Source organism: Corvus hawaiiensis, chromosome 6 (genome assembly GCF_020740725.1).
Source record: "Corvus hawaiiensis isolate bCorHaw1 chromosome 6, bCorHaw1.pri.cur, whole genome shotgun sequence".
Classification (NCBI taxonomy): Eukaryota; Metazoa; Chordata; class Aves; order Passeriformes; family Corvidae; genus Corvus; species Corvus hawaiiensis.
The window spans coordinates 27556858-27571806 of NC_063218.1; the positions used below are offsets into that span (position 1 = coordinate 27556858).

A 14949-nucleotide genomic window follows, 5' to 3' on the forward strand; every position below is an offset into this window, starting at 1 on the left:
GGGAAGGGTGCAGGGAAGGAGGTTCAGAGATTGATGAAGCAAAAAATCAACATTTTCAGACTATATAATTTACATATTTACAAAATCACCTAAGTTTGAAATTCAAATCATCACTTTTGTCTAGATTTTTCATGTAAACTCTGGGTACATATTATTTAAATATTTTTAATGTAAATGTATACCAATTTTTTATGTTGTATCACTTCAATAAGAAAAAACTACATCCAAAATTCTGATTAAGTACTTGGAATACAGGGAAAACCCTGGTCCCTCAGAGGTCAAGAGCAGAACTCCCTAGGATGTCTAAATTCACTGTATGGTATTCACAGTGTATGTTTAAGATATCCATACTTGACTATGTAGATGGAAAAGCCTAAATGTCAACTCAAAGATCTAACTGTAAATGAAAACTCATTCCCTAAAGGCATAATCTTTCACTTCCACACACTAACACAAAAATAAAGATCACAGGCAATGAAAAAACAAACCAGGCGGCCACAGTTTGAAGACCAAATATTTCTTTACTTCAAAAATACATCTTTATATTCAAATTCCAAGTTGCTGCAGTGTAGCAGGAATATGCAATCATAAATTTAATTTATCTTGAACATTTGCATTCCCTGGCAAACTGAGCGCAGGCAAAACATCTGGTTTTCAGTGAAGACGTCTGTTACCTTGTCTTCTGTCTGAGTTCATTATAATGTAAAACAGATGAGAAATAAGCCTTGGGGTCACGTAATCCATTCTCCGCTAAACTGTGAATTGCCTTGCGATCGAACTTTATCCGATAATGAATGAATTTGCTCATCATCCATCACAAGAACTCTTCAGAGCATATGTGGAATTTTTAAATTTTCTTTTCAGGTGGACACACAAAAGTACAGCAGTTACACAACTGATTTTGCTTCTTAAAATCTTGCAGAACTTAAAGTCGGTTTGATAGTTAACCATGTAAAAAGCCAAACAAAAATTGAAAGTAATTAGACTATTGAAAATTTAATTTTTCAAGCAGGATTTATGCCTTGGCATACCTCTCATTGTTCTCCTTGCATGGAGAAGCTGTTTTTCATTCTTGACTTTAAAATAGGGCACATGAAAAAAATGTACTTCATCCCTTCTTGCTTGATGATGTTACAATTCAGCAGTCAAATACTGTCTATCATCATTTGTATACTTGAATCCATTTGGACATGGCCAAACAATAATGTGAAAAACAGTAATTATCACAATCATAATTTAACCTCTGGTAAATTAATTCCTAAAGAAGTTCTTAGAATTAACATATTGCCTCCACATAATTAGGTAGCAGGACTCTTCTGCATTGGCTGCATCAAAGATCACTTTTTTGGTAAGTTTCAGTGGCAAATGCTTCAAGCAGGAGCTACTGGTAGTCTTCTTACTATTTCCATAGCTATCTTTAGATAGGCTTTAGCCTGCAAAACAGAAACATATATTGAGCACCTTCCATTTTCTACAAAAAGGAATATTTCACAATCTATTAGGTATTTGTTCTTTTACACACAAAGAGAAAACCAAAGATGTTTAAATAAATGGGTTCAATTTAGCCTGCATTCAGGAAAAATAATGCATTAATACACACAATAAGCACAAGCATTGTATAAAATATTGGTGGGGAGGGAGTGTGTTAAATTTAACTTGGGTATTACTTTAAGAATAGAACTTGACTGAACAATTGGTCTTTAACAACAAGCAGAGTCAATAGTTTTCCGGAGGAGAAGTGATGAGGAGGACATAGACTCTTTAGTCCCACAGGTATTATTAATTATAAACTTCCCTCATCCTGACAACCGAGATGCTCCATGCACAGGATAGAGAATCAGAGAAAACAACAGCATTCCAAAAAAAATTTTTTGAGACAATGCGTTACAGACTAGACTATCACTATGGAATTTCCTATTCAGACATTTTTAAAGTATTTTCAAAAAAAGACATCTTTCCAAAAGACTGAAATGGGTATTGGAAAGAACTAATTCTGCAACACTAGAATCCAACAGGTGAACTCTTTCACACCAAACTGTGACATCTGGTCAGACACCTTGAGCTGGAGAGCACAATAGCACAGAACTGCAGGACTATGGAGAGCAACCCAAGTAAGCATACTTATGTTAACAACTCTAAAAACCGTGACACAGCTAGGACCATGATCAGTCCAACATCAAGTATTAACAAACCTAATGTCAAGGGACTTATATCAAAACACTGCATAAAGTCCAACACAGAACGAACCACAAAATTAAACCAAATTTTTCCTGTACCAAGTTCAACAACCTGTCGTCAAAATAGAACATCTTTTAAAAATCTCAAAGATTGATATAAGAATGTTTAATTAAAATAGTGGTTTTGTGTGTATGTATATACACACTGCACATTGTTCCAGACGTTGATTACTTCCATTGTTAAAAATGTACACCTTATCTGTAACTTGAATTTGTCATATTTCAGTTTCCAGCTGGTGCACCACATTCTGTGTCTGTCTAGTACACAGCAAAGTCCCCCAACTGCGCTTGCTCCTCTGCTCCTACTCTGTTCGATCGTAACCAACCTGCTCCATCTTCTCCAGTAAGTCTCCATACAAAGTCCACATTGACAACCTTCCCTGTTTTACTCAAACAAACCCCCACAATAATCCCTACTGCACCGATTTTTCCTCTCTCCTGCACGATGGCTCTAACAATTAATTAATCCTTGTATCCCTGATGAGCCTTTTAAAACAGCAAACAAACTGACACATGCCAGAGGCCGGAGCTTGAGCAGCAGGAAGAAAAGGTCTGTCACACCAGGGCCACCAGCACCCACTGTCACTGGTCTGAAAGAGGTGTCAGCCTTCTGCAGAGCCACGCACTGCTCAGGTCTTCTCTTTTTTAGGGATTGCTCCCAACTTGTAGGGTTTTATTTTCTGGCACTCCCGCCCTCTACACCTCATAGTCTCAGTGCTCACATCCCCTTAAAACTAAAGCCACAAAATTTTCTGAGTTTGTAAGGAATGCAGACACCAAGATCGAACTGCTTCCTCTCACATGCATGACTTTGTGGCAAGAACGATAGAATGAATTTAGAACTTAACTCACAAACATGAATTTCAAACTTCTATGGCTACAGTTGCAGTGCACTTGGGTAACAGCCTGTGTGCAACACTCACTTCACTCAGCCATTAATGTCCTGCGTGGTCCCCAACTAACCACTTGCCTAGACAATATAATGTACTAACTTGAAATAAAGCGATTGACTGAAGTCAAGCTGCCTTTGCAGTCAAGTATTTGACTAATTGGTGTAGGACCGCTCCAGGTGGGAATTTCGAACTCTCTTGAACAGTCCCACAGGCAGCTCCCACTTTGCACAGATCAATTAATGCATTTTAATGAGTCAATTAACAACCTGCATACAAAACCTGGCCCCTTCTAAAGAGTGTCCAGGCTGTTTGACTGCTCCAGAGTTGACCAAATTGTACACAGAATTATAAATTCACCATAAACAGACTTGACTGTATAAATGTTACCCTATGTCAAGATCCCAATAAACTTATGATTTTTTTTCCTGCAAAATGCTGTTAATGAGGGTCTGAGCAACAGTTTCCCAATGTACACTGACTCTCATTTGCCACGAAGCTGATCTGCCACTTTGCAACAGGAAGTTCCTGGTGCAGTTCTTTGTAGCCAGCATGCCAGCATTACCTAGACAGTTTTCTCAGCAACTGGTCTTGCCTGCTAAGCTTTGGGTTTTTTGTTTTCCTGGACAACTACTTTGTCTGTTGAACAGAGCAGTATCTCCCACATGTCCTTACAGAACTCGACCAGTCACCTGCCTTTGGCAAAAACCAACCGTTTCGAGCCTTGGATTCCTATCTTTGAACAAATCATTTAGCTATGAGCAAGGACCTATCAGCCAACATACCTGAAAGGTCTAAATGGAATCTTGGTAACTGTCAATATGCACTATATAAAAACAACCCTACACATATTGAATACTGTCTCGTAATCATCATCTTCTCAATATGGCATCTGTATACAGAGAGCACAGCTCAGTTCAGCTGTTTAATCCATCATTACTAAGCAAAAGAAGTTGGGTTGCAACTGAAAATCAACAGGGTTTACTATTTCCTTTCTGGGTGGAAAACCAGCAGAGGAAGAGTAAAGGATGAGTTCTTATTCATCACTCATATCCTTTTTCATTTTAATAGGATAAAAGCAAATTTCTCGGGTCAGTTATTCCCTTTATGTTTGAAAGCTCTAAACAAATGGTTTATAGACTTTCTGAAAACCAGTTTTTTGTTGATGGACTACTTTATATTTAAAACAACTACATATCAGTTTTCATTCTCCCCACTTCATGAGGATGAAGTGCACAGGAAGACAGAATGCCCTAAAATCAGACCAGACTTGTTTATTACAAACACTGCCTAGATGGAGTCTGAGAGCAGCACTGGGACAGGCAGAGGTAGAAGTTGAAGGTGATGTTCATAGAGTCAAAACAAAAGCTGGGAAACAGCCACATGAGAAACTGCTCACGTCTCCAACACTGGTACAAACAGTGCCAGAAAGGCACAGTTCTTAAGACCTCAAGGGCACAGCTGATGATGAAGTGACTGATGACAGTGGATGTGGTGGAGTAGGAAACAGAGAACCTGTAATGAAGTTCACCAGGAAATGGAGTGAAAAGTCCTGCTTAGCCTAAATAACCAGAACATTCATTACTCTGTAATGAATTTGTATTATCATGGGCTAATAGATGTGGGGTAGATTTAAACTGCAAGACTTTTTACTAGCTGATCTAATTAAGCCCTACAGGAATCCTAGGGAAATATGAGCCTTCAGTTACGGCATTTCATTCTCCCTAAAAATCTTACCCTTGAGGGAAGCATGCATCATTGCTAAGATTACTGCAGACTGTACAGGTCATGGCCAACTCTGCCCTGTTCTCGTGGATTGGATTGGTTTGGCCTGACCTGCTGGTTTGCTTTCCACTGAAGCACAGATCTTAGCCTGCCAACAGCTCACTACAGTGGTTGCCAGTATCTGGGGCAACAGCCACACAAAGAACACAACTTACAAGCAACAAAGTCAAAGCAGGTAGGAGCTGACATCACATCTTTCTTCACCCAAACCACTGCATACAAACAACTTCAGACCAGCAACTCAGAAACGCACACTAATCCCCTCACGCGGTTGTAGGCCTCATACACCATTGGATATAAATCCCAGTACTGATATGGTTTCTAATGTCTGTTTGTAATTACAAGATTCCAAGACTATTAAGATGCTTTATCCAGTCCAGCAATCCAAAGGAGAATCTGTGCAAGCCCAGACTGTCTGGAATATCAAATGCTGTGGATGCTAATATACCTGTAAAGAAGGAAAAAGAATTTAAATGTGCTCAGCTGACCTGTTAGGGCTTGTAATTTATTAATTGCTGAAGGAAACTAGCAACCATGAGCAACTGATCAAATAGTGACTATAACAAGGACAAATACTAGATGTAGCTACCATCTACATGAACATAATCATAGCCAGCCAGTCACTGATAACTTTTGTTCTTAGCACTCTCTGCGCAACCACATTCCATTTGCCAGTTCTATCAGATTTTTAAATAGCTTTAATTTCCATGGAAATTGCTTGTTACTTTGACACAACTCCAGCCTTCAGTGCATGACTGAAGCTGCGCTCCAGTATCTGTATTTTACTGTGGTCAACTCAGAAGAAAGTGTGATGATAAATGCAGCTTTAATTGAGTCTACTTCAGATAAAAGCTTCGTGTCAAACCAGAGAAATTCTTGGCTGCTACAAGAGGTCCAGAGCCTATCTCACTCTGTCCTCCTCTGGGCAGTTCTACCCTAAGAGTCTTCTTTGCATGTACTGGCAACTCTTGCCAAATTACAATGAAGTCTCAGGTCAGAAAGGGAAACTTAATGAGCCAATAAAAGTCAATCCATACATTGTAACATGAAATGGGGGAGATGGGTAAGTAAGCTGGATTTATGAAACTAAAATCTCAAAGAAAATTCCTTACTGCTCATGGGAAATTTCCTATCAATCCTGTATTTCAGCAGTTTTAACAGCCATTCTTGGAGGGAGCCCCAGCTGGGTAATACTGCTATCCCTAAGGTGCCATTACAGACATCTAAAAAGACATCCTGCCCAAAAAACATGGGTAAGTAGAACAGTGAAAATCAAATGCAGTATAGTAACATCCTTCAAACAGACTATCCTACACTCGTCATTTTCTTCAGCAGACAGAACCATAAATGAGGATCTGATGATGCACTGTACTATCTACACCCTGAATGAAGGATTTGAACCTGTACGTACCAAATGTTACTGTGATCATTCAAAGGAAGCCTTGATGAAAAAGGCGTATTATAAATCATACCATGCAGCCTTCTTTGGGGTTTGCTTTTCTTTTAAAAATATCAACCCCTGGACTGACCACTCATTAAACAGAATTATTGACGACAACTAAACCACAAAATAGGATTCTATGACTATTTGATACCAGTACTTCTATTTTTCTCCAACTACTTCTTGCAATCTTTAAAAGACTGTATGTTTTTACCCTACTTAAATATCACCGTTTCATAAGAATTCTACAGAAAAAGTGGTTCTGAATACAAATCTGAGATGTCTCTTCGCATGACACCACAGCAAGGTTTGTAATGTTCTGGTTTAATTTAAAAGGGATTATTAACCAGACTTACTTTGCTCTCTTCTATCAGACTGCTGATGCCTTGTGTCCCTGCTTTCCACCTGACTGGGCTTTTTCTCCTCCCTTATAGATCCGTGTGCAATTTACTGGACTCAAAATCCTTCACCTGTATATACAGGATGTGAATGGACACACTGATATAGCAAATGTATTTTGTACTTGTTTGAGCTGCTTCTTTGACCTTAAGACAGGTGGGAGTTTGGTGTTCAATAGTCACAGATAACCTGTCTGTTCTACCAAGGTATTAAAAAATCCAGTCTGCCATCCAGGCTGTGATATAACCAGAAGTTTCCAGCAGGAATTCCTCACAAGATAACCACCAACTGCTCCATAACTCTCTGGGCTTTGCACTCACAGACGAAAGAGCTCTTAGGAACCTTTACTTATTTTTCTCCCAGTATGACAGAGAGTTCACTGGGCATTTAAGCAGCTCATTTGGTGGAAGAATAACTCCACTGCAATTAATCATGTTCTGTATCTCTTGCTGTGCTTCTAGTCTTCTTATCTGCAAGCTTCAGGATGCCTCTTCCAAACACCTGTTTTGCTGCTGGCTCCTTTCCCGTGGTCCATAGGAAGTTCCAGTACATCTGAGCATGATCAATTTCACCTGGTTTCAGTGATTCCTCATTTGTTTTCCCTATTCTACCTTTTCCCCTACTTTTTTTCCCCTATTCTACCATTTTAGCAGCATTCCTGATTTTTGTTTACCAGCTTTTGCTGTCCAGTGACTCTTGCATATGTTTGAGTGAGCAAAAAAATGGAGCCTTAGTCAGCTAATCCACCTCCACAGTGTGACAGAGAAGAAAAATGCTCAATTAATCTCCAGAAGGGTCTCACTCCAGAAGGTAAGCCCTCACTGTTGATTAAAGTAAGAAATTATTAGCTTCTTATATAGAATCTTGGGTCACTCCCAGTTGCTGCATTAGGCTGACATGCAAGTACAGCAATACTCCATTTCTACATCAGAAAGTTTTGTCAATGAAGAGTATTAAGAAAATGCCACAAAAAAGCCACAATTTGAACAACTAAGCTGACAGAAAACACTAACGTAGACAATGTTATACCAAGAGCAGAATCATTTTACCAGCACTGTTTATGTCTCCCAGGGGACTGCCTCCAAGCTTCACCAGAAGAGAACTCCAGCCATCAAACCATCATATCCTTTAGCTATATTGTCAGTACTTTCCATAAGCAGATTAGTCATGTGTATTCTGTGCCTTCACTAAGGAAGAACTTTCTAAGTTCACACATGCACCATTCTACAAATAATTTTCTTTTTTAGTTGTTAGTAATTTCCTTGTCATTTGTGAAAAGGAAACCCCTTTTCCACCAACTACATCTAAGCTTTAAAATAATAAATTTAGACAAGTTTGCTTAGACATTTTGAAATTCTAGTGTGAAGTCAGAGATATGCTTTTAGATATTTGCAAGGCAAGATGAACCCCATGGCAGATCTGTAAGCAATATTTTAGAAACACCCTTTTATTCTAGGCTTGACAGAGCTCAGAAGGTGTGATAGCATGCTGGGTTCCTAAGAAATCAATCACTAACCCTATTCCCTACTGCTTGAATCTGCTAGGTATTATTTCTATGATTCTGTACTTGATTTGTAAGTGTGTTCTAACAAAATCAGCATAGAATTTTGTATGAAAATCCCCCACACATTTTAGCAACAAGAGCAGAGAATTTCAGCAGACATTGTTCTCTATCCCAAAAGTTGGTCATGCATGAATAGCCACAATTTCAGTTTATTTGAGAAACACGGTGATGACTGTCACGTATTAAAGATTAGAATCTGACCTTATATGACCTCTCCCACCATCAGTTATGTGCTAAGAATTTAATTTTTCTTTGAAAATATAAGACAATAATGATTTTCTGTCTTTAAAATGAGAAGCAAACCAGGAATAAAAGGAAATTCTTTTTCATTCCGTAGAGATTAGTGACATTTAAAAAAACCACATTCTCCAAGGAGAATGATTATCTCTCAGACACAATGGCAGAGAAGGATATTAAGATTTTTCCCCAGAGTCACACATATTTGTCAGTCTTTATTCCTCTGCATATTTAACTTAATTGCCACAAATGGTGATTATAACCCATCTTTTTGCTATCAAGAACATAGTTCAAGGAGGAACAGATGGGAACACAACAGACTTTTTTGCCTTTTTTATTTTCAGAACTATCCCCTACATGTCTGAATTCTTAGGTCAATAGTCCAGCAGGCTACAGACTCTTGCTTATTACAGATTTCAGATACTGTGAGCTGTGAGACTTCCATCTTAGTTTCCCAGCTGTTGTACTTCAACTTTGACCAAAGCCATGCATCCACTCAAACCTTCACACTGCTGATCAAACTTCCCAGAGAGAAACCACCATATGGATTATAGGGATTCCTTTTCAAATAGACCTGGACTCAAGATCACTACATTATTCCATACCACGGGCCTTGCCCAAATCTAGCAAAAATATGGCATTCAATTAGAAGTCAACACACCATAGTGCTGCCTCTTCTCTTTCAAAACAAAATTACAATTTTGAGACTGTCACTGTTCTTCCAGAATCCTGTTCAGTATGTTAGTAACACTGGATTAACAATGTTAATCCTCTCCTCCCTTTTTTTCCCGTCTAAAATACTGGGAAGGAAAAAACTAATTTCAGCGTGTGCCTAGCAATCATGGTATTAAAAAATCTACCAATATTTGAATGTTCCATAGGTACAGTCTACCTAATTGTGAATTTATTCTACCATCCGTTATCAGCATTAATCACTTTTTTCACTATACATCTTTACATCTAAGCAGCAGTCAAGAGTGGGGCTGCATTATGCCATATACTGTGCACAGCACCCTGCCCTACAGAGCCTGGCAGACAAACTCCAGCAAAGGAGAAAGAAAACAGCAGACAGGAAAATCTTACTCTATCAGCATTAACGAAATTCTATATGTACAACTACTTTTCTTTACAGAGTTGCATATTTGACTCTCACCATCTCATCAACTCACATTTTCCACTGACAATAAAATGTTATGGTAAATGCACTCAAGAATCCATTTCCTCTTGTTTGTAAATTGCTCCACTTCCTGCTGAAAACAATCCAGGTACTGACAATATGAAGTTTTGTTCCAACCATCTTTCGATAGGACCCTTTGACACTTTGCAGGCTCAGCTACCAAAGGCTTAACTGACAGTTTTAGAGGACCTACATTAGCTGCAAGGTCTCATGAGGCTTGACACTGACCTTCCTCCTCTTAGCATGCCAGGACGTGGATCAAATCTTCTCTATTCTGAATGATTCAGCCTAATTAAACAAAACCAAACTCACAGAAGCAGAACAGATGACCAGCATTTCAAAATCAAGGACCTGAGTTACTTACTGGTACTACCTTCTTTTGTATTTCCTTACTTCCATTCAGATACACATTTCTTTCCAAACAGCAGCAAGAAGCAGCACTCTCCATTCACTTTTTTCAAAGGAGAGCTTTCTGTTGTTTTAAGTGCAGTGCACCAAACTTACAGCATCACTTTGAGGCTGAGAGATCACAACAGGCTGTCCTGAATCACACGTCTCCCGTATATTAACATGCAGTGGAATGTCTCCTGCATCAAAAATACCAAGATACACATATGTGAAGACCTAGTACTTCTAAAATGTTTCCTTAAAATAACCATACAAAAAGCATATAAACCATATAAAGCAGTTAAAGCAACTTAAATCAAATTCCCATTCAGTATATTCTTTGAATTGCTTTATCCCCAAAAATCAGCATTTAAAACGAAAATTGGCTGCAGTATAGTTTCCTTACATCCATAATGAATAATGCCAAACATATTTTGGATTTTTCTTTCGCTGAAAAGAAAGGACCATGCTTCAGTCATTTACTAGAGAAGGTAGGGCCTTTTGCCGCAAACACATAGAAAAATACAGGCTGAGATACAAATTATTTTGTGTACATGAAATAAATTGCCTGAGTGTCAGGCAACTGCTCATCATGCAACTTACTGTTCAGCCTATCTCCTCATTGTAAATTCTTTTCAGTGCTGTTTTAAGATTTTAATCACTGTTCAAAGACTTCTTTGAATACTAATTTCCAAATAATAGCATTTGTTATTGTCCTTATTAGGCCTTGGATCCAATTCAAAGGTGGACAACTATTCAGTTCATTCTTCTTTCCAACAGAAATCATCTTTATATTCTGCTTTTATAATGAGCAGGGAACTATCAGAGAGGAAAGGAACATTCTAAAGAAGACTCAATTAGCAGCCCTATTCTATTCTGAGACATACTTTCTGAAACACAGATTTCACCACTGCAAAAAACTTGGAGATTCCTATGTTTAGTTCACTGCTACACAAGTAATTTTGAAGTGAACTGAAGACCAACTTTCTTTTACTGGAAGACACAGCTACATTTTACATTATGGTTTGATGCAGACAGAACAGCCTACCGCAGTTCAATCCTGACATATGAGAAACTGTATCAGCTTAATTCAAACACTTTAGCAACTTGATTTAACTCAAACCAAGGCCAGTGTCAATTACTGAGATTCAGTGTATTCAGAAAAAGAAACATTAAAAAAAACTGTATGAAAATTGACAAAGTTTAAGAGAGATAAAAACCAGAACCCAAAGCAAGCAGAATACAAACAAAAACAAACAAGTAGTAAACACAAAAGCTGTGGTTCCATGATTAGTGTGCTGAATCTTTGAATAACCTTATTATTTATGATAATTATAGTCCATTTACTTCAAATTTATTTTTTTCTTATTTATTTCAGTCATGAATAAATTTAGGCATAATAATCTGTTTATGTATTCATTAAAAAAAAAAAAAATCAGGGAGTCCTCTGAAAGTTTTCTAACCATAAACATTCTTAATGGAATAAAAGTAACTTTGTAAATCTTCCTGAAATTCACTTCCTACTCTTATTTCATGTAGAGACTAATCTTCTCTTTTTTCCTAAGGATGTTTTGCTAATGAAAAAATACTCCTTCACTATCAGCTTAAAAACAATCTCCAATAATTACAAAATGGCAGCCTCTTTCTTTTGCTCCTCAGACTTACAAAGGTGTGCTGGTACTACAGGAGCCTAACAGGACTTGTACGAACAGAAGTGCAGTCAGAAGATAAAGAAAAATGCATTCTTAATTTTAAATAAAATCAAAACTCTATAATTTAAGTAGAACACATTAGAACCACCTGCATAGCTGTTTGGGTGATAAGGGTTTGAGGAAGATAAAACTTTTGGACTATCCTTCACTACCCAATGTGATGGGAACTTGTCATTTGACATTTTTCTGATACTAACAATTACTGCTGACTGCAAAGAAAGAGAATAATTTAAATTTATTGTAGGAAGAAAAACCAAAGAATTTTAAAAATCTGACAGTCATTGCTGATGGTCAGGAACCAGATAGTCTTTAAAAAGTCAGAAATTGCAAAGGTCAGAATGGAACATACAGAAATTATTATCTCAGTATCATGTATACCAATGGCATAGCTTTGTGGTCATGGTTACCAGTCTCAAGCTTCAGGGACAAAAAATTCAGAGACAGGGAGAGAAAAATCAGCAGCATGAAGTCTCTCTCACAAACCTTGTCACACTTTCCTTTAGAGAACAGTAAAAATACAAGACAATCAGAAGTATATGAAATAATGAACTGCACTTGAAAGTCTCCTGGCAACTGTTAATTGTCTTCTGTCATAAACAAAAATAAGGTATTCAGTAAAACTAATGACAGCCAACTCTGAGCAAGCGGAAGGACAATAGTTTTCAATCAGATGTTACCTTGTTGGGTAACATCTGTTAGATGTCAGATGTTAACTTGTTGGGTTTCCAAGGAGGACTAGGTCCCTATCTAAACAAACAGAACAGCCATAGGTGTTGGAAAATATAGGCAAAATAAATTTAGAATTACTAATTCTAAATATATGCATTTTACAGATATATATGTAAAAAGATGTTCTCAAGGTTTTTGGGCAGAATTCAAGTATTACTGAGATAAAACTTCCATTTGGGATGTATAAACTTAAAATCTGTAAGCAGTAATTCTTACAATACCATAAGGTGTTATTATATAATGATCATCCCTGGAAGGAGGAGCGTACTAATCAGATCAAGTACTGTAATTCTAAATTTAATCCTTGTGGCTTTATTCGTAATCTTAGTCTGGTTTTGCATTGACAGTTTGAAGTTAAACTTCACTCTGCTGTATTTTGTACATCTCATCTATCCCCTGCTAAATCTGTATATCTCTCACATCACTCCTAATTAAATCCACTCACAATCAGTTCTGTACTCCTAGGAAATAACAAAAACCACCCATGGGACCAATGCCATGGCACATCATTTGTGCCTGTGTATCTAAACGCATGTTTGACTCAACTGCTTGCAGAGCGTTTGCATCCATCCACGTAACTCAGGGCTGTAGAAGTCCCCTTGGGCTCTGATCACAACTCATTATATATTCAGAAAACTAAAAGATAGCCCAAAAGCATGTCTTTAATTATGTGTTGCCTTGCTATATTAAGTCTATGTCAGACCTTGATGTTTCTGTGTTGATCTTTCTAAGTGAGCTTCCTGGTTCTTTTTAATGAATTAGCTATGGAAAATCATTGAGATAATTAGAGTAATACATGGAAACACATCATTAGCACATGCAATTACCCCATTTACCAACTTAATTACGCTGTGTTACATTCTTTACTTACAGCACAGGTTGAACCATGCCTTTTTAAATCAGTAATGTATACTTTAAAGATCCTTGTGTATTTTAGCCTACAGGCATGACAGATAGCTTAATCATAGCTAATCATAGAACGGTTTAAGTTGGAAGAGACCTTAAAAATCATTTAGTTCCAACCCCCCTTTCATGGACAGGGACACCTTCAAGTAGAGCAGGTGGCTCAGAGCCCCATCCAACCCGCCCTTGAGTATTTTCAAGGATGGAGCATTCATAACTCTGGACGACCCTCACCATCCTCACAGTAAAAAATTTCTTCCTAATATCTAATCTAAATCTACCCTCCTTCAGTTTAAAGTAATTCTCCATTGTTCTTTCATTGCCTGCCTTTGTAAAAAGCCTCCAGCTTTCTTTCAGGTACCAGAAGGATGCTTTAAGGCCTCTACTGAGTCAGTATGTAACAACTCATTTCATTTAAATGAAATAAATGAGAAAAAAATTATTGATATTACTGGACAGAGTTTAGGACTGTCCTAAGACTAAATAGAATTCTTGGTCTTTTGTAAAAATTGCTGTATAATCAATCATATAATGAATTTCAGGTAATATGGCACACTGATATCAAAGCAATTCATGTTCTGGACTGTTTGTAAATACAAAGATTTAAGATGCAATTCAAGAATTTTCATATGCAGTCAACATCACCATTACAAGACTGACAAGGAACAGAGCATACTACTTATTAGTTCTATTATATCTGAAAACTGTCTGACTATAGAGCAATCTAAGATTATGCAGTTCCATAGTTCAGTTAATGCTTCATGCACACCAATAAATTTTTCTTCAAAAATAAAACCATTTCCATATTCTTACCCAGAATATCTAATCCAAGAGTTTTTGCCAGATCTCTTACGCCATCGGCTCCAAAAATATGCGTCTCATGCTTACATTTGGGACATTGGAAAACACTCATATTTTGAACCAGTCCTAAAACCTGTCAAAGGAAAGGAAAGGATGTTCAAACCAAGCACTGGTATTTCCATTATTCATCTCTGACAACACAGATTATTGACTAAGAATCAACACAGAGTGGTGATTTAAAATAGGAATCAGACTCATTATTATCATTATCATCTCTTACTAGTCACCTCAGTGGCACCATCATCTGTGCATTATTTCAATTTTTTCACATTTATACCTCAAAGACTAATAGCCTTATTTGTAACAAAAGGTACCTCTTGCACAAACCTAACTTGCCAAGAACTCTCCCTGCCAGTATTTCATTTTCAGACTCTGAATACTGGAAGAATTTTCATGCTGTGTTTTACAGTTTTGTACTTCACAGTTTCAGGAAAGACAAAATAAAAACATACCATTACAAGGAATTACACAATCAGACATGCTTTTAAGGTATTTTTTATAAGTTATCCTGTAGGAAAATGTTTTCAAAAAGAACCAGATTTGCTATTCTTCTGAAGAGCAGAAGTACATTTTAAAGACCAAACAAGAGAAATAATTATGTGAAACTAAGTGGCAAAACCCACAGCA

General features: G+C 37.4%; 1 protein-coding gene across 1 annotated transcript in view; it reads right to left on the reverse strand.

Annotated features, from left to right (window-relative positions):
• Nucleotides 1-501: 501 nt before the first annotated feature.
• The window catches only part of NUBPL (NUBP iron-sulfur cluster assembly factor, mitochondrial), an 84377-nt gene continuing 69929 nt past the window's right edge, over nt 502-14949 (reverse strand). Inside the window, exons 9-11 of the mRNA XM_048307144.1 lie at nt 14275-14395; nt 10235-10317; nt 502-1433 (exon numbers count right to left, since the gene is read on the reverse strand). Of these exons, the coding sequence (XP_048163101.1) occupies nt 1371-1433; nt 10235-10317; nt 14275-14395 (267 nt within the window). The 3' untranslated portion in view covers nt 502-1370. The remainder of the gene's footprint in view (nt 1434-10234; nt 10318-14274; nt 14396-14949) is intronic.